Source organism: Protopterus annectens, chromosome 10.part0 (genome assembly GCF_019279795.1).
Source record: "Protopterus annectens isolate FY-2018-M chromosome 10.part0, PAN1.0, whole genome shotgun sequence".
NCBI lineage: Eukaryota > Metazoa > Chordata > Ceratodontiformes > Protopteridae > Protopterus > Protopterus annectens.
The window spans coordinates 4542737-4563943 of NC_056744.1; the positions used below are offsets into that span (position 1 = coordinate 4542737).

Below are 21207 nucleotides of genomic sequence, written 5' to 3' on the forward strand. Positions count from 1 at the left end.
GTCCTTAGTGGCTTTCTGAGGAGCTATTCCAGTGGAACTGAAAGACATTGATGAGTGATCCGAGGAAACAAGTCTGGCCACAACAAAGCCACCCATTGTCAGCTGCAGGGACTAAATGAGCCAGTCCGACCCCCCCCCCCCCAAAAAAAAATTTCTAGCAAATTTCTTCTTTTCTTGTGGATGGGGAAAGGAACAAGGAGTCCAGTACCTGCTCCATGGTCCAGTCAAAAAAAGGCCTAAAGAGCCTGAAAAACTGACAGAAAAATAATGGTATTGAAGTACAAAAAAAAATTAAATCATGGTCCCCAAAGTCATAGTATCCTGACTGTATCACACCAAGTCTATATAAATCTGTTTTTTCCCCCTAACATATTACAGAGTACATCTTCCCTACAAGTCAAGATAGTCCGTAGAAATGAATTTTTCTATAATGCAATTCATTTTACAGTAAAAATGCAGGTTTTCATCAGAAAAAGAATAATTTTGTAAGGTTTTCCTCAGCATGGTTAAGTATTTGCCCAACCATGAAGGATTGTTAGACTGTAAGTTTCACAAAGCCTGCAGAGAGCTTACACTTCAGCTTCAAGAAAGCTGTGAATGTTTTGGCACCCAAACTACCTCTTTGTCACTGTTCCTGAGCCACTGGCAGTTACGTGCATAAAAGGTGCCCTGAAGCTGTGAAAGATGTCCATTGGTCATATCTTGGACAGGATATAACCCAAATAGCTTGAGCTACTGCAGCAGTGATGAAATGTTGAACATCTGTGACGTTTCAAACCAGCTGTGTGTTGCATATTTCAGACTGGTGGAGGAACTGAAATTTAGGAATTCCCCTTTTTGCTATGTGAAGCATCTTAATGTATGATAAAAGTATCTGTAAATAAACGTTCATTTTTTAAAGAACATGTTGTGTTAAATAGTTTAATGGAATATAATGTAGTTGTGCATAGTATGTAGTTTAATGTTGTTGTAGCCTTGGAAAGGTTAATGGATTTTTTGTTGTTGTAGTTGGTCTGGTTAGTAATAGTAAGGCAAGAAAGTATCTTTCTAAATAAAAGTTTTAAAAACATAAATATAGTAGTGAGTAGTGGTTGATTAAGGTTAGAATTAGTGATTTGATTATAGACAACAAGGCAAGAAAGGTTCCAGAGTCAAATTAGCGTGTCCCCCAAGGCAATCTGTGTTGCTTTTTTCTTTTTTTAATATAAACATGATGGCTCTTGAGTTGCCTTGCCCTTACTATAAGTTTGGCTTTGATAATTCCTTCAAGTATCTGTAGAGGATCAAGCTGGGAAGTTCCTACCCTTTGACTGCTATATTTTGGCTTAACTTTTTTTATGTTGTTCTCCCTGCATAGTGCTGTATTGGGTCTATATTACATAATCGAAGAGACACTTCTTCGAATATGTAATCATCGACCCCTAAACACCGAAATGCGAAAACCGCAATTTTTTTCTTAGGAAAAAAATTCAGTTGGCCATTCCCGGAGTTTACCCTTTACCCCAATGTAGAGTGATCTCAGAGTTGGTATATTTAGTTACAGGGGTGTGGGGGGCACAACCCCCCACTTAAATTACATTTGAAGTGTTTGTCTTGTTTTTATGGCCCCGCAAATTTTTTCCCTAGAAAAAATTTAGCAGTTTTAGCTATTCGCAGTTTTTGCATTTCGGTGTTTAGGGGTCGATGATTACATATTCGAAGAAGTGTCTCTTCGATTATGTAATATAGACCAGCTTTATTTACTTTACTCTTCTAAACACTTAAGCAATTGTACAAGATGGAGCCAGTTTCACCTCTGTTGCCAGACTTTTAGCACTAGGTCTCTTAGAAAGTGTACAAACTGCCTCATGCTTGTAAATCATTAACTTGAATTAACACTAATTATTTCATCTGGGAAACATGTAAATGCCCAATTAATCTGCAAACTTTCCACTCACCTAACATTTCCCTGTAAGCTTCATGCACCTTCCTCATAAGCCTTCTCTAATCGCACCAAAATGCTTTATACTAGAAATGAGGTTGTCTCAGTAAAAATCAGTCCACTCATCTACGTCATGCATACCTATAAAAACACTCCGACTCTATCAGTATAAACCACAGCACCAGTAATAGAAATTTTCAAGTGGTAGGTGACTCTATTTATAAGGCTAGACAGGGAGATGGTTACAGTGAGTTGTCCTTCAGACGGCAGGATGTCTGATGTTACAGGGGCGTTAAGGACCACAACTCATGTAGATACTGTTACTACATGATAGTGGTGCATGTGGGAGTGAACAAAGTGAGATGTAAAACCTTGAGGGGTATGCAGAAATCTGTCTAAACTTTCCATGCTTGTTACAAATGCTGGTAATACAATAAGCCTGTGTGGAATCCTTCCTTTGCCTGAAATGATACCTTGATACTGTGAAGAGATAATTGGTTTCAGTAATTTGTTAAATAACTGTTGTCCAAGTAAGGGTATCCATTATGTACCAGCATGGGATGAAATGCTCGATAGTCTGTCTTTCCTTTCCCAAGGATAACCTGCACCTCTTGCTTCAAGGCTTTCGCATACTGGCTTAAGCTTTGCTTCCCAGTGTTTTTTAGGCAGGGTCTGTTTGATAAGACATTCCATAACTAACATATTGGTCCCAAAATTCAATCACATTTAAGTGACTTTCCTAAGTGCCAGAAGTCGTACTACAGTTGCCTGATCTTGAGGCACTTCTACATTTTTAAAATATCCATGTTTTTGTAATTACTGAAATTTGTTTTAAATGTTAAGAGAACACTTCCTCTGTACCAGGGTTTTATGCTTTTCATGCCTTCAGACCTAGTGGCAGCTGTGTGGGGAAGTCTCTATATTTGTCAAGGAACTTAATTGCCTCCAGACAGATTGTGAGGGACTCACAAACTAAGCTCGCTGAGTTAAAATTCAATAAATAGGATTCATTCTCAACTAATAGCTTGTCACAGAACATATTTGTCCCTTGGGATTCTATGTGTTTCAAATCTCCCTACTGGCAAAAACTCCATTATGTTGGGTGACTTTAATTCCCCTTCAATAAACTGGGACAGCTATATCTCCAATGTAGGATATGCCTAAAAATGTATAGACTTCATGTACAAAAATTCCTTTGAGAATTTAGTAAGTAAACCTATTAGAGGACGCAACATTCTTTACTTGATTCTTGCAAATATGGCTGCCTCTTGTATTATTCCTCCTTTGGTTATCTCCTTTCTTACTGAGGTCTGACCATAAACTTGTGACCTTTTCCTTTAAACTACTCCTGCAGCAGATCACACTGAATTATGGAGTGCATACATACCAACCTCGATCTACTCTGTAACAAAGTGTGAAAATTCACTTATGACTATATGTAAGGAATTCTACACCCATTAACAAGAACACATAGGGCGAGCAGTCCTACCAGAACTAAGCATCACTTGAAATTCAAAAATAAACCAACTTGGTGGTCAACTGCCATAAATAAATTATAAAACCAAAGAAACTCCTTAAATTATTTAGTAGAGCCAGAATCCTTCTGAAAATATTAAAAGCATTACAAAAATGAATGCTATCCAGTTCGCTAAAGTAGCCCATGAACTTGGTTGGTCTCTGAAGCAAATTGTAATTATAAATCCTTATTTAGCTATGTTAGAAGTCTAAAAAGCATTGCCCTAAATTGCTCTGAACTTTTTCATAATGATGCCTTCTATTCTGAAACAATAGACAAAGTACTATATTTGTTTGTAAGGAGAGTAGCAAACTTCACTCCCCAGACTTATAATAATACCCATTTGTTAACCTGGTATGCTCACTTGATACAGAGTCCTTTTTCATGGTTGAGTGGCCTGGCAGGAATGCCTGATTAAGAGACTTGATTAAGGTCACTCAGTAGACAAATGAGGATTAAGGAAATCAAGCCTGTACCATAGGAACTACAGCTCACAGATTTAACTCTCTGTGCCAACTGCCAGACTATTCAAAGCCCAAAATATCTGAATCTCTTACTTATCCAAGTAGTTCTAATGATCATTTACTGAAGGTGCTAACAAAGGTCAAAAATACTAATTCCCATGGGACCTGAAATTGTGCCTGATTTTACCTAATCGTGCTAAACATGCCTCGGTGGATACTGTTTAGGTTTAGCTCCTGGTTTAGTTTTTGGTGAGTAGCACACTATGGTTGACCATGCAGTTATCCAGGGTAATTACAGACCTGTCAGCCTTACAAGCCTCCTCTGCAAAGCCATGAAATATGTAATAATATTAATATTAATAATATCCCCCTCCCCTTCTGCAATCCCACCTGTCATACCTGTATTACTTGCCAGACTGCTTCTACAAGGTGCCTGATGACCAAAAACTCCTAGTCAAACCTCCCTTGGCAGACCCAGCTGTGATTGCCACCTATCCTGCTAAACAATCCAGACTCATTCTGTCTACCTCGCTCTTACCCACTGACAAAGACTGCAAATGTATGGATTGGATTGGTAAGGCCATCAGCTATCAGACACATATGACCAAATATGCTTTGGGCCTAGTCTCTCAAGCCTCTACCTTGCTGGCCACTATTCCTGACTCCCCTACAAAAGCTGACATCTCTTCTACATTATCTCTGGCTGCCCAAGTAGGCAGACACTGAATTAGATGCAACTGTGATGCTGCAGAAGCTTGTGCTTGCTCTGCAGCATCTGCCTCTGTTCTCAGGAGATATTCCTGGCATAGACTTCAGCACTTACCAGAAGACGTTAAGTCTAAGATCTTAGATGCCCCCCTGGACCCCAATTTTCTGTTTGGAAAACAATCTGCAGATCTTTTTTTAAACCTGCAAGAAAAGTGAAAGGAATTACAAGACCTCATACATTTGTTTGTGTCCCCAGTCCCCAAATATTACAGGAGCTACCCTGCCAAAGACACATTTGTCAGACATAACCCAACCTCTGCTGAAACTACCTCTTCCAGTCCTAGAAGAGGTACCAGAAAACAAACCACTTCCAGGCCAGCAGCCCCACAGCCTCCTCCCAGGCAGTCTTTTCAAGACAGAGGAGGCCCCAACAATGCATGACTGCCTTGCCCCACTACCCCTCTCCTCCCACCTCTCCCATTGCCTCCCCTTTTGGAAAACCATCACCACAGACAGATGGGTATTGGCTGTTATCCAAAAAGGTTGCTTCCTCTCCTGAAAAGAAAAGCCACCCCTAAGAGGTGTTGCCTTTCCCCCCAAAAAATCAAAGACACCTCTTACCACAGGTCCTGACAGACCTTTTGAACTTTTGTACCATAGAACCTTTCCCCTCGGGACAGGAGGGAAAAGGCTTCTACTCTCGACTGTTCCTGGTCCCCAAAAAGGAACGGACCATGGAGACCTATCCTAGACCTTTCCTTCTTAAATCAGTTCTTAAATGTGCCCACCTTCAGAATTCTGTCACTCCCAAGTTTACTTCCTCTTGTACCAATCAAGACTTCCATGGCTACATTGGACTTAAAAGAAGTCTATTTGCACATACCCATCCTATCCTCCCACAGGAAATGTTTACGTTTCTCTGGACTCTCCTCTCATTTCCAATTTATTGCCTTGCCCTTTGGTTTGTCCACTGCCCTCAGAGTGTTCACAAAATGCCTGGCTCCTGCCATTGCCTATTGCAGAACACAGGGAATTCAGATTTATCCGTACTTGGACGACATCCTGATCCTAGCAGACTGCAAAGAAACCCTTTCAGCCCATCTGCAGTTCATCATGTCCCTTCTACAAAATCTGGGGTTCACCCTCAACCTCCCAAAGTCTTCCCTGACTCCAAAGCAAGGCAAGATATATCTAGGTTGCAGAATCAAAACGCACATAGAAAGCCTTTCTACCCCAAGGTAAGGTCAGCTCCCTGACCTCCCATTTCAAAGCCCTGCTGCAGACCCAAGTAATAACTGCAAGGCAATTCCTAAAGACCCTGGGCCTAATGGCAGCCACCATCCCTATGCTTCCACTACCCAGAATACATATGCAAAAGCTGGAGTGGTATCTAAAAAACATTTAGCCCCAACACAGGCGTCCCCTGGAGCAAGAAATCTCACTCCTACCCTTCCTTAAGGCGGAGATCAGCTGGTGGATTCAACAATTCCAGCTCAACCCGGGCCTTCCCCTCCAGCCCACTCTCCCAACCCAGGTTATGCTTACAGATGCATCAGACTCAGGATGGGGAACCACTATCCTAGTAAATTCTACATCCCCTCACAGGACAACAAACAGATCTTCTAAGCAGGACATCTTCTCTACAACACGAATGCATGCTGGACAGGATCATCTTCCTAGACATTGTCCACCAGTGGGGCACTCCTCAAATAGACCTGTTTGCCTCCCCCCAGAACAGACAACTGCAGACCTTCTGATCCAAGACCTACTCCCCTCTAGCTTGGAGAGTAGACACTTTCAGCATTTCTTGGAAGGGGGAAGTTTCTATATGCCTTTCGTCCCTTCCCACTAATGCAGAAAGTCCTCCTGAAAATCAGGAGAGACAAACCAAAAATCTTGTTGGTGACTCCCTACTGGCCAAGGCAGCACTGGTTCCCCCTACTTCACAATGTAGCCAAGGCCAATCACCACAATTTACCCCACAAGGTGGATCTTCTGACACAAAAGGGAATTGTCATCCACCCACACTTGCAGATGTTGTCACTGACACTGTGGGTGATAAACTTTTAATTCTCTTCAGGCACCACTACTCAGAGGACGGCTTTCAGTCCTGAGGGAGGCCAGGAAACCTACTACAAGAAAATCGTACCTAGCTAAATGGGAAAGATTTTCAAAATGGTGTCTGGACAAGGGAAGAGGCCCTTGCATTGCAGATCCCCCCCTAGTTCTTGCATATGTGTGTCAACTAGTAAAAGGCAGAGTTTCATACTATTCAGTAAAAGTTCACCTTTCCGCAATTTCAGCCTGCCTTCAAATAAACTTGCCCTTACTAGCTAGGCTCGATGTAAAGTTATCCTTAAAAGGGGTCTTACACATTAGGCCTTCATGAAAGCCCATCCTACCACCCTGGGACCTTAACTTCATTCTGGAAAAGCTAACCCAACACCCAATCGAGCCTGCTGGGACAGCTACTCTGCAGATGTCTATGTGGAAAACAGTACTGCTAGTGGCCATAACTTCAGCCAGAAGGGTGTCAGAACTACAGGCCTTAATAGCCTTACCCCCCTTATACTACTTTTGACAAGGACAGGGTAACACTAAGAACTAACCCCTCCTTCATGCCTAAGGTGGTCAACGATTTGTCATTAAACCAATCTATTCACCTTCCCACCTTCTACTCCTGCCCCACCAATGAAGGGGAGAGGATATTTCACTCCCTGGATGTACACAGACAGCTACAATTTTACCTGGACAAAACAAAATCCATTAGAAAATCCAGTCAACTCTTTGTTTCCTTCTACCCAAGGGCCTGAGAAGGCAGTCTCCAAACAAACCATTGTCTGTTGGATCAGGAAAGCCATTTGCCTCTGTTACTCACTCCATGGCAAAAACCACCCACTGGGGGTAAAAGCTCATTCCACCAGAGCAATGGCACCCTCCAAAGCCTTTCTCACAGGCCTGGACACTGCTTTCATTATGGAAGCAGCCACATGGTCCACCATTCACACTTGCATCAAATACTACAAGTTAGACAATGTCTCCAGAGCACGGGCAGGATTTGCCAGGGCAGTCCTACATGGCTTTGTAGAACCAGCCTCTTCATCTGCCACCCTTCCTTCCAACTAAGCTGTGGTACTCTCCCACAACAAGAATACTGCAACATAGCAATAGAAGGACATAAGAGTAGTTGTGTAAAATCTTACCGTAACCATAGATGTCCTTTTTCCCATGTTCCAGTATTCCTTCCCACCCACCAAAACCCCCCTTATCCTTCTCTTACTCCATCCAGCATATTCTTAGGCCCCTGGTGTCCTGTACCCTACCCTGGTACCTATGAAATCCACATAAGGGCTCCATGGCCCTATGCCTGACATCACTGGCATAATCTCCTGCTTGGCCTTCCACTCCTTCTGCTGGGCTTTCAAGTTCTGAGGTCTGTGCGTGCAGACGTCACATTTAAGGCCCCTGGTTTATGGCCCTACGTGTGATGCCCCACTCAGCTGCAACAGCCAAGCTGAAGCTTTTGTAAAGGAGCCGATGTACAACATGGAAGAGAGGGACATCTATGGTTATGGTACGATTTTACACAACTATTCAGGGTAGCTAATGCCTGTGCAAACAGCCATGCCATTGGAGCATTTGCTCCTGTTTGGAGGCCTGACATTCTTCCCATTTTTAACACCTTTATTAAATTAACACTGAAGGCACAGATACATTAATAGAAAATAAATCAAACCATATTAACACATTGTTCATTTACATTCAATATACATTACATGCTTACTTTCTGTCATTCACTCCCATCATTACATAAATTGCTCAGTTATTGCCTTCACTTAAACCTTGTTACTCTTCCTGAATATTATTCTGCATACATTGGTCCCACAAATTCCTTTTAATTATACCTGATTTGCTCATTCCCTTTTCTGAACACACTACTTCCAGTTCTTTTAGTTATGTTATAATATCCAGTGTTTCAAATACAGTTGGTTTAGATTTTGATTTCCATTTTCTAGTAATTACTTTTTAAAAATTACAGCCTTACCAAGTCTAGGAAAATTGGATCCTTTGTCCCAGCTGAGAAGAATTGTTTCTTTCATTAGAACCATTTGTTCCTCCAATATTTCTGACAGAGTAGTCTGTAGGAATTTTTTAAAATCTGCCAATGCATTACCACCCCCCCTAAAAACAATATTCCCAGTTACCTCTTTCTTTGCTATCACACCTCCAACATTTGCTACCTACCAGTGGGACAAAAATCTTTGAAGTGTGCTTGGGGTTTTAAAATATCTATGCAGACACTTCCGAGCAAAAATTCTAAACCATTAGGACTATGTTGCATGCTCAGGAGTTCTACATAGGTCATCCCATTGGCCTAACATTTTTTCTTAATATGAATAGTTATGACTGTTTGTGTGTGTGTGTTAAAGGGACAAGAGGGTTATAGTGAAGTTGAATGCTTGGAGAAAATGTGAAACAGTGGTGTAAAATTGCATTGTCTTATTTGTCCAGTGTTAGAAAGCATGCATAACATGTTAGCAGGAAAGAGATTTTATGTCATGCATTTTAAGCAAGCAGTAATGCCCGACGGGGTGTGTATTAATATGTAATTAATGCCTGCCCAGGGGTGTTGTACACCCCTGGAAGGGCATTAATTACACATTAACACACCCTGGACGGCATTATTGCGCTTAGAGAATGGGCTCTCTGTAAATGTGTTGTTTTACTTATGTATTTTTAAGTTCCATTTTATTTTTTTAATAGATTTTTGATGTAAAATAGTTTCTCCGCCTAATGTTTCATACGTGCTGTAGTATATGTTAATGGTGTTGGGGAAAGCATTTTACACCCAAAATATATTAAAAAATAAAACCGTACTTAAAAAAATATGTAAGTAAGTAAAACACAACAATTTTACAGAGAGCCAATTCTGTAAGGTCTGGCAGAGATCATTCTCTCTTCACTCTCTCACATATGCGTTGGATCACTTTCGCACTTCACTCACTCATTCTGTCTCTCACACGCGCACACACATACACACACACGCATACAGTCTCTCTGCTTTCATGCACACATTCACTCACACAAGATCGGTCTCACCTTCTTTCTCAGTCTCTTTCAGTCTCCAGCTGCTTTCACACACACATTCATTCTCACTCTCTCACAGTCTCCTCTGCTTACATAAGTGCATTCACTTTCACATCACTCTCGCTTTCTCTCTCCCTCTGTTACACACAGACAGACGCACAGTCTCTCTGCTTTCATGCAGGCATTCACTCACACATGCAGACAGAAACACACACGCACACACACACACACACACACACACTTGAACGATCGCTCTTTCTTTCTCTTACTGTCATACATGCATACAGTCTCTCACACACGCTTTATTTATTTATATTTATTTATTTTTTTATTTTACAATAACTAAACAGCAAAAGCGCTGCATAGCAAGTGTAAAATAATGGCTTGCTCGCTCTCACTTTCACTGACATGCATGCATACACTCACGCACGTATCTTTTTTTTTTTTTTGTCATTTTACACTTGCTAAACAGCAGAAGCGCTGCTTAGCGAGTGTAAAATAATGGCAGCAGTTTCGTTTTCTGAGTCTGAGTTCCATGGCATCATGATATGCTGCCGTGAAGTGGTGGATTCATTTTTTTGCAGGCATTACTTGTACATTAATACTGTGCTGGCGAATGTTCGTTCTCCAGTCAGGCTACTGATGTACAGTAAGCCCATTCTCTAAGGAATTGTAACAGTAAACTGGAAAAATGTCTGTAACATGTTTCAGCATGGAAAGCAAATGATTTTAGATACAGAAAAAAGCAAAAAGTTGAATTGTATTAAGAAGTGTAGGGTGAAACATGCCATGATACAAGGGAATCATCTGAACAGAAATTTACATATGAATTTTATAGAGAGAGAATTTCAATGTAGATGTTCTGCAGAATTTCAAGAACAAAAGAGAAGGGAATGCTGTATTCATAGGAGGAAGGATTAAAGACAATGGAAGATTTGTGGCAGTGAGGGGATATTGGCATGTATCTGTTGTCAACTGAAGAATATGGATATGGAGCTTATAAGAATTTAGAAAGAAATAAGTTTTTCTCAGGATATTTTATTTAAATAAAAGTAGTGACTGGAATTTAGTGTTTGTCAGTAAGGATGTGGCAGAAAGCCCTAGATGGGAAATTACAGCTTAGCGAAAGTTGTTTTCTTCAAAAAAAAAAAAAAATGTATAAAAGTGTTTGGTATAGAGGACATTTCAGAAGTAGTTCAGAGGGAGTTTGCATTTACAAGGTAAAATAACCAGCCTAGGTTTTTGGACTGAATCTGTGTATCACAGGTGCATGTACATTTGATTGAAAGCTTTGAGACCCAACCCAGATAACTTTTATAGGTGCATGGTTAAGATAAAGATGCAAGGAAATAAGGTAAAGGTAAAATAAATGCATTCGCATTTCCCTTCTATATTTATTAAAAATGGATGAAATTAAGGAATAGCTAATGGGTAAAATCTGAGAGCTATTTGGGAAGATAAAAATTGCCCCACAGGGGTTAACTAGCACACTGGATAGATAAGGTCAGAGCAAATTGGTGCAAAGTGCAAGGGGTAATGTGTGACGGGATAATGCCATAGAAACTGATAAGTACAAAACTTTGGATACATCTAGTGCTTCTGTATGGCACAGAAGCCTGAACATGGAAGCTTGAGCACCTGAGAAAGCTTGAGGGCGTAGAGGTTAAATACGTAAGTTGGCCAGGTAGGATGCATATTGTGGTACAGATGAAGAAAAGAAGACACCAATGCTGAAGCCAGATTAGCCTAAATTGCAGATACTGGCAAGGAGAGCAGATTACTGTGGTTCAGTCTGATGTGCAGGAAAGAAGACAGTCGAGTAAAACGGATATTTATCTATTTTATTTTAACATTTGTTTACTGGGAAAGTCCAACTTCGATGAGCCAATTTTCTGTGGCAGCCCAGGGAGAAACACTCCAGGGGCATGGCTTTCTAATGTGGGAGGAAACTGGAGCACCCTGAGGAAACCCACATGAATCCAGGGAGGACATGCAGACTCCGCACAGAAGACAACCCAGCCAAAAATCAAACCGGAGAACCTCTAGCTTTGAGGCTAAAACGCAAACCACTGCACCATTGGATATGGGAGAGATGGGAAGAGCACAAGGAAAGAGGAGGATATATTGTATGAGCGAAGGCCTTCAACAGTTGAGCATGACCATTGGAGAAGGTAGCAGAGTGGTACTGAATTCAGAGAGATGGCAACAGTTATCATGATACTCCATTCTCATTAGTAAATTGGAGAGGAGGGGACTGATTATGAGATGATATCTTGCAAAGCAGAGTGTAACAGTTTACTCTTTGGAGCATCCATGTATGGGAACAAAAAAAAAGTTTAAAATCTTGCAACAGAATGATGCCTTCATTGGGTTAGCCTCCTGATTTATTTCAGATTTTGAGGGACAGCAGCAAGTGCAAGCTAAAACAGAATGGTGCTACTGTATCATCTGCTTGGCTAGCCTTGCCGGAATATTGCTGCTTTTTAATTTGTTTGTTGATGTGTGTAGTCATGTAGTACCCACAAAGTTACCTTTCTATGTATTGAGGAAAAAGTAAGATGGCTACTAGCCCCAGCTGCTCTGTCATTCAGTTCTTAGCCACCTCATGGGTGACTTAAGTTAAAGGCTGTAGGAAGCCACTGTGTCTTCACAGCATGGCATTCAGGTTTGCTCCTGTGAAATGCAGACTATTAATAGACAAGGGCCTTGTACTCATCAGGCTTGGTATTATTTTGCAGCTGTTAAGTCGCTAGATAGATACTGTATTCTACTGCACATTCTGCTGTTCCACTCATTACAAGGAAAGCAAATTAGTAAGCAGGAAAAAGTGGTTTAGTAAACTCCTTACTAGAATTTTTGGAGCAGATCATTTTCACCAGTATTTTTTTTTATCGAATAAACAGTGGCTGCTTCTGTGAATATCTAAGAGGTGATGGATTAATAATGCTGCTGATACAGAATTAGTTGGCGAGATGTAAAATGAAAAGGTAAGAAACTGATCAGTTTAAATTTTGAGTATGACATCTGGAAACAAGCAATCCAAAGTAGTTAACTTCATTTATCTGCAACCTGTGGGTATTTGGATCCATATCGGATCCGAGCCGGCAACATTTTATCAAGCATCTGCTCCAAGCTCCTCCCCTTACCCATAATCCCTCACATCTCCTACCGTCCCCCAGATCTCGTTTGCCACTTCATGTGTACGCATCTTGGTCTCTATAGCTCCAAGCTTGGTGTAGTAAGTGGAACTTTTGGTTTATATTTAGTGTGTAAGTGTAGTTGTTTGTGGTCAACCCTTTTCCTCCCCTTCGTCATTTCGTCGGTTTGTTAAAAAAGAAAAAGAAAAAAAAAGTAGTTTAGAAAGTGTGTGTTTCTAAACCAACCCTTGTGTGTGTGTGTTTGTGTGTGTTGTTGGTTTAGTGTGATGATGGCTGACCAGCCAAAACCACCATTTAAAAAATGTACAGTGTGTTGGCCCCAAGCTTTCACCGGCTGATGGACACACTCTGTTATTTGCCTGTGCATTCCCCACCTTAATCTGCCATGTAGTGTGTGTGCAGGGTTCCAACCCCAGGGCCGTAAAAGAGAGGAAGGCAAAACTGGTAACTAAGGGCCTGCTGTCAGTTTCTCCATTAGATACGATGACCTCGACATCGGCTCTAGTAGTCGACGAACCCCCCCCCCCTCAGGCTGGGACTCAACTTCCCTCTAAGCCTGCTGAGATGGGGACTAAAACAAAGGATAAGGACAAGAGAGAGAAAGAGAGAAGGACGGAAAGGTACCGCAAACAATCTCCGGAGTGGAAGCCATTTCCCAGTCCACCTTAAAAAAAATTGTTAGGACCACTTCTCCTCAGCTCCATTCCCAGAGGTTCTCCCCAGAGCCAACGGAGCCTATGGACCAGAGGCCTTCTTCGAGGCATCTCACAGACCAGCCAGATCCAAGTCTGTCGCCTCCTCGTGGTTGACTCGGAGTCTGTCAGAGCTTGACATGGACAGGATGATGTGGAGATTCATTCTGAACCAAATCCAAATCCAAGTGGTGAATTATTTGGCACACGTCAAATAAATAAAAAATATATAATAATTAAATAAAAGTGACTGATCTGTATAATTTAATGAGTTGTGGTTTCATACTTTAAATGACTTTATTTGTTTTGTTTTTCTTTATAGGGTAAACCACCAACAAAGAAGGCAAAAGTTTTACAGAAACAACCTTTAGTTGCTAAATTAGCAGCTTATGCACAGTATCAAGCCACTCTACAGAATCAAGCAAAGCAGGCTAAAGCAGGTAAGAAAACACATCTTTTTCTCTTCAGCCTTTGGTATAGATTTGATATTGGTTACATTTGAGATGTACTCTAAACAGCGTATACCCAACTCTATAACAAATAAATAAATAAATCTGTAGTACGCTGAGGAAGGTATTACAGCTCACAAACACCTCGGACAGTTACGATATCTTTTATTTATAAAAACATAAAAAACGAACCACTTAGGTTAAGCGCTTTCCTCTACCACATGTACATGGATCCTTGGATCCACAGCACTTTTCAGATCTGACTGGACCAGCCCATGCTGTTAGCTTTCCTTCTCCATCCTAAACCCATGCATTCAACCAGCAGAGGTCACACTCCCAAAATTGTGCTGAAGCCAGTTTCTGCATTCCTGCCATCACAGTTATTTGAGACTCTGAGGAAGCAGTCCCAGCCCCCATCCACTGCCTCGTCCAGATCTTTGAGGAGTTTAACAAAGGCAAACATGAACAGGATGATGCTGAGATTCCTTGGTGCTCAGATCCAGATGGAGTTCTGCCAGCTCCATCCCGTCTTGAGTCTAACAGCATACCTGCTCAATTGGTACTATCTCCTCCTCCTCCAATCCGACCTGGGGATTTGGAGTCCCAGGATCCAAGATCCCTGAGAGGTTTGGCATCTGATCCAAGGAAGCTGCCTTCCTCGACTCCTGATGGTATCCCTGACCTGTCCTGCTCCGATACCTTCAGACCAGAGCAGGTCTCTGATCTGAGAGGTTGGCGCTTGGTCCAAGGGTATTGGTTCGGCTCCTGCCTTGTCACATCCTTCCCTTCTGCTTGGTGCTTCGGCCTTGGTCAGCTTGGGTGCAGTTCTCTCCAGAGGGCTTGGATCTGGGTTTGACCCTGGCCTTCCTTCCTTCTGCTGCTTCAGCTCTGAGGAAGGGAGGGGAGAGGTGTCTCTGGGTCAATCAGCCTACCAGGTAGTAGAAAGGGCTTTCTCTTTGCAGAGAGAGACATCCTCTTTAGTATCAGATCCTATCCCCTGCCCCTCATTGGGTCCGAGCTTTAAGCTCATCATCTCTGCTCCTCAGGGTCAGCCAGCTCAGAGATGCTTCCACACAGGTTCCCCAGAGGGATTTTTCCCTTTCTTCTGACACCTCTCCTGACCACTCCACTGAAGAGGTACTTCAGAAGAGAAACGTGTACGAGGAGGCACATAGACACCCCTATGTAGTCTCTCACAGAAGACACTGCTTTTGATGAGAGAGAAGGATTCCCTGATCGTCATCTGATGATGTTTCTTGTGGGGACATCCTGGAAATCCTCGAACAGAAAGTTGGCTGGTCTTCCCAAGCTCCTTCTGAAGAATCAGTGTTCCTGGAGGCTTTTCGGGCTGGCCTGTCTACATCTTGGGTGACCCCTGAGTGGATAAACTTATTGATCTAGTTTCCCCCTGGGCTTGAAAGGACCCAGACAATGTCGAGCCCATACCCAAGCACCTGGAAAAATTCTTGGTTCCTCCTTCAGACAAACCCCATTGAAGTGACGAAGTCCCTTTTAATGCCATAGTTGTGGCAGCAGCCATTAAGAAGGAGCTAGCCAAGCAAGACTCCTCTGTCCATCCACTGAACAGGGAGTCCACAGGAATGAATAGATTTGGAAAGTGCATATATGCCTCAGCCACGTTTGAACTGAGGTCGTTAAATTACTTGGCACATTTTACTCGCTTACAGAGAGATTTGATCAGGGAGCTTTCAAACTCTCACGGAGTCCATGTCTGTGGTGGATCTCAGAAAGGTCTCCCTTCAACTGGCTACCCTTTCATCTGTTGCCTATTCATCGATGAGGCTAATCTCCCATATAATGGAGGGTTCCTCATGAGCAGCTGGTTCAGGCACAGCCATTAGGAGACATGCATAGATGAGGCTATGTAACTTTGCAGAACCCTTCAAGGCATCTTTTGTCAATGCCCCCTTTGATGGCCCCTCCTTGTATGGGCCATCAGTAAAAGACACGCTCACCTGCTGCGAGCAGGAGGGAAAGACCCTGTCTGTTTTCTTCTCCTCAATGATCATTCTCTAGGAACCAACGAGGTGGTAAGAAAATGTGGCTCCAGAAATCTCTGGAACCTTTTAAGGACTCATGGGCGGGGGGGGGGGGGGGGACTTCTTCCAGAAGTAGTGGAGGAATTTTCAATGGCAGACATTGCCCCAGAGGCAGAAGGGTTTCGCCAAACCAGAGCATCAGAGACTCCTTTTCTGATAGGCCCTATTAGTGCTTCTGAAGCATTGGTTGACTGTCCATCTCTGGAGGCAGTTGAAGGTAGCTTTTCCTTGGACCTGAACGCCTATACAAATATCGCAAAAATGAATGGGTGCTAAGAATCATATCCAGATGTTACTATGTACCCTTTTTCTTTCCACCACCTATCCAGAGAAAGAAAGTCCCCGACATGCCACCCAGTCAGAGGGAATATGCAGTTCAGGAAATTCAAAAGCTGCTACGAAGAGAGTCATCCAGGAAGTCCCACCTGAACAGATAGGATTTGGAACTTGCTTCTGCTTCTTTTTAGTTCCAAAGAAAATGGGAGACCTGAGACCAATTTTGAATTTAAACAATTTGAATCGGTATGTAAAGAAGTCAAAGTTCCGAATGGTTACTTCAGTCCATCCTGCCTGTTCTGCACAAGGACAATTAGATGTGTTCTATAGATCTCCAGGATACATACTGTTGCATCAAAATAGACAGGTGCTCCAGGAGTTACCTGTGTTTTTGACTGGGAGCCAATCACTACCAATTCAGAGCACTGCCCTTTGGAAACACCACAGCCCCCAGGGTGTTCACCAAATATGGTAGTTATAGCAGCTGACTTGAGACTCAAAGGATTCCAGATGTTTCCCTATCTCGACATTTGGCTCCTAGTGCCCCAACCAGGCATCAACTTCTACAAGCCAGGGATTACTTGCTTTAGATCTCCATCTCCCTAGGCATTACTGTAAACTTTGCCAAATCTAAACTGATTCCTGTATGGTCTTTGGAATATATGTGAACTCAGCTGGATACTACGACTCAAGTGGCATCATTACCTCTTCATCGTATCACTTCATTGAGAAATCAGGTGCAGGACATACTGTCTCTTGCATCCCCTCCAGCAAAACTAGTGTTAGAAGCTCTTGGGTCATTGTCAGCTGCCATTCTCCTAATTCCTCTAGCAGGATTCTTTATGCAAATTCTTCAGTGGACACTGGCAGTTCAGTGGTCCATTCTTTACTGTCCTTTATCATTTCCAGTAAAACGCACTGCAGTTTGCAAATGTCATGTTCGCTGGTGGACCTAGTCAGGCGACCTCTTTCTGGACAGACCATTCTCTCTTCCTCTACCAACAGCCACGGTGACCACAGACGCTTCCCAACTGGGGTGGGTGGGGGAATTTCATGAGAAAGAAGGTCCAAGGCATGTGGTCCTCCTCGGAGACCAAGTTGCATATCAGTGTCTTAGAGATGAGAGCAGTCCTCCTAACATTGCAAGCGTTTCAGGACATTCTCCCTCTAGGGACTATTGCAGTCCATACGGGTACAATGTCAGTAATTTGGTACATCAACAAATAGGAAGAACCCATTCCTAGCACTTATGCAGAGAGAGGCCATGAGGGTCTGGGAATGGGCAATCTCTTCACACTGCTTACTTGCTGCAACGCACATGCCGGTGGAAACCGTTGCACTGGCAGACAGACTTAGCGGGTCCATTTTGACTCCTCGCAAGTGGTCCCTCAGTGAAAGAGTAGCAAATATGATCTTCAACCACTGGGGCCAGCTTTGTTGAGTCCTACTTGCCTGTCCCCTCAACAAGTGCAGCAAGTACTTCTGTCCGATCCCCCCTCCGGAGGAGACACCGAAGGATTCTCTGATTCAAGATTGGCTCCTCGGTCTCCTCTGTGTCTATTGCCCTCTTCTGCTGATCCTGAAGGTTTTACAGAAAGCAAGCAGGCTGAAGAGCTCAGTCATCCACATTGCCCCCTTCTGACCTCGAAAGGTATGGCTCCCCTTCCTCTGGTCTCCCTTGAAATATTCTCCATGGATACTGGAGCCCACTCAGGATCTCTTATCTAATCCATCAGCAAGTTGACATCCCAATCTCTCTGGCCTCAAACTGAACACATGGTTTCCCCACTTCCAGTGATAGTAAGATGGTCCAGGCTTGCTTGTTTCCCCAGTTCATGACATTATCTTGGTCTGTGAGAAAGCCTCCACAAAGAAAGTCTGCAGAAGCAAGTGGAAAAGATTTTCTCTTTAGGCATCCAGTCAGAATATTAACCCCTTTTCAGCACCTACTTCAGGCATTCTTCTTTGTCTCGCTACTGTTTTTAAGGAAGCGACTAGTTTTTCTATCATTAAACTCCAGTTCACAGCCATATCAGACTTCCACACTGGAAATGAACCATTATCACTGGCATCTTCCAGACTATGCAAGGCTTTCATGAAGGGAATTTTTCACCTTACATCCCCGATAAAGGATCCCTCTTCTTGGGATTTGACGGTGGTCCTTCAAGCATTAACCCAGAAACCCCTTGAACTAGTGGACAAATGTGATATGAAATTTCTTCCTTGGAAAACAATGTTTTCAGTAGCTATCACTTCAGCAAAAAGAATTTCTGACCTCCAGGCTTTATCAGCTAGGCCTCCTTACCTTCAAATCAACCCTTCCTTTCGGCTTAAAGTGGCTACAGAGACCAACTTTAACCTGTCCATTCAATTACCAATTTTCTTCCCAAACCTTACTAATAAAGGTGAATATTATGCTGCAAGTGTTTGATGTTCACAGAATATTATGTTTTTATCTTCAGACTTTCGGTACTGTTTTGTTCTGTGATCAGCTGTGCGTGTCCTTTTCCCCTAATCAGTTGGGTCATGCAGTTTCCAAAATTACAGTAGCCAAATAGATCACCGTTTGGATCTGCCTCATCCTCCTAGAGCTCACTCCACTAGATCTATGGCTACCTCCTCTGCTTTTTCCTCAAACTTCCATTGCCGATGTATGCACTGCGGCCACTTAGTCAAAGACTCATACCTTTGTTACACATGACAAATTAGGCATTGTCTCTAGAAGCAGAGCTTCCTTTGGTTCGACAGTGCTCTGACATGTCCTTCCTCGAGGACCTCCTGAGAGTTACATAGCTGGGGACTCGGACCCATTTGTAAGAAAGAATGAAAAGGGCAACATCAGATTTAGAAGTTGTGTACTTAACTTGGCATCTGTGTTGTCCATTTTCATTCTTCCTCACCTTCCCACCCAGCCACCCCCCAGCCCTGTCACTCCTAGAAAGATCTTTGGGTGATATGGGTACCTTCATGTTCCTGGTCTGAGCCTCAGTTTTTCCTTGTGTCTGGTCTCTCTCTAACACTGTAGAGGTAAGGCAGCAAACACTGTCTGAGGAGTTGGGGATGGAATGGAGCATTATGGGTAAAGGGAGGAGCTCGAATTTCAAATCCAAAGTCTGGTGGATGCAGCAGAGTTGGATCCAAGGGTCTGATCCTAGACCTGATCGTGAGGAAGAATGAAAATGGACAAATGGACAGCACAGATGGCAAGTTATGATAAGTACATAACTTCTAATTATACACATTACCAATATAATAAAATGTGGCAGTAGATTTTCTTATCACAGTTCACCTGAGCTTGTGTGGATCTTAAACTTTTATTTTTATAACAACAGTTTTTAGGATTGATTTAAATCTAAAAAATTATATAACTTATTGTTTTCATTGCCATTATTGATTATTAATTGTATATGAGTTATATGCCATTAAGAATTGTTTTTGGTTTTACTGCCAAATTAAATGGAAGGAAATGATCTTTTAATTTACTCTTGTCATTCCTATTCTTTTAGAAACGAAAGCGCTTGATGATAAAACGTTTTCTGTGTCATCTCAGGAGTGGCATACCTTTTATTATTTTGTGGTTATAGTATGCCTGTGTGGTTTTGTTTTTTTTTTTTTTTTTTGGTTTTTTTTTTTTTGGTTATTTTGTGGTTACTACATTTCCTAGGATGTCACAATTGGATTTACTTTTTGGACCGGAGGCTAGTACAAGCATGTCTCGTGCACCTCAGAATCTTACCATCCTTTTAAATTATATGCAGCAGTTAAAATCCCAGGTGGATTATTTAGTTAGTACAGCTGGCGGCACTAACACAGGTTCTGGCAACAATTTTTTAGTTGAGCACAATACTAAATTGCCAGGTGGATCATATGCTGCAGTTTGTTCCAGAGGGTTGCCTAAACTCACCTCGGTGATATCGGTAACAATATTTTTAGGGAAACCTTTGACCACTTTATGGATGTTAAGGAATGGTTTTCCATTTTGTATAATTTCCGTGGATCCAGTGATGAATGAACTGTGATGGAAGCATCTAATGGCAAGGATCTTTCCTTGAATGGTATGTTTAGGCAGTTTGAGAAATTACTAAAGAAATACTGGGTACTACAATTAGATAATTCTTTTTTGAACTTCTGTGTGCACAACAAGCATGTACCCAAGGGTTTATATATCTTCAAATTCCTCTGGGGTTGTGTTCTCTTCTGTTTTTCACCACAAATTATTGGAATTTTTTGGCTGGATTGGTTGTGAGCTTATGCAGCTCATGGTTCATGACAGTCTACAGAAGATGAAATCTCTCAAGGAAGAGATTAATAAACTGAATGAAGCAATTAACAATGACTTGTTTTTCCTAGTTATTCAACTGAATTTTGTAGCATCTTTAAACAGGTTGATGAGTATGGTGCTTAAATTTTTCATAGGAAACAAAAGAAAGTGGTCAGTGATGAGAATGATTACAAAAAGAAGGGTGTGTACCTGGGCCCTCCACCAGGATGGAAACATGAAGAGGGGAGGTATCATCATAATAATAACAGTAGAAATCATCTTTACTAATGAAAGTGCTTGATGATCAACCGTTTTCTGTCTCATCTCACGAACGGTGTTCCTTTTAGTATTTGTAGATGTCCTTCAAGAATGCAACTGCAGTCATAACATATGGATTGTCCTGCCTCAGGCAGCCCTCGGTCGGCCGAATTCCAAAGTCTGGGTCCGGCGTCGGCTGGTGTCGCCTCCTCTCCGACGTCACAACGGTTGGAGTATAAAGGCATCGACCGACGCCATCTTCTTCTGTCTTTCTTGCCACGCGGTGCCAGAAGCAGAAGCAGTTCGCAAGTGCCGGTCGGTCAGCTCCTGTGTTTTCAGTACCGAAGTCATCTAAA

General features: G+C 42.3%; 1 protein-coding gene across 1 annotated transcript in view; it reads left to right on the top strand.

Moving 5' to 3' along the window:
• Window positions 1–21207, top strand: part of MBTD1 (mbt domain containing 1) — a gene marked incomplete in the record, with an annotated part of 2241711 nt that overhangs the window by 397134 nt on the left and 1823370 nt on the right. The window contains 1 exon segment of the mRNA XM_044084938.1: window positions 13870–13987. Coding sequence (XP_043940873.1) covers window positions 13870–13987 — 118 coding nt within the window.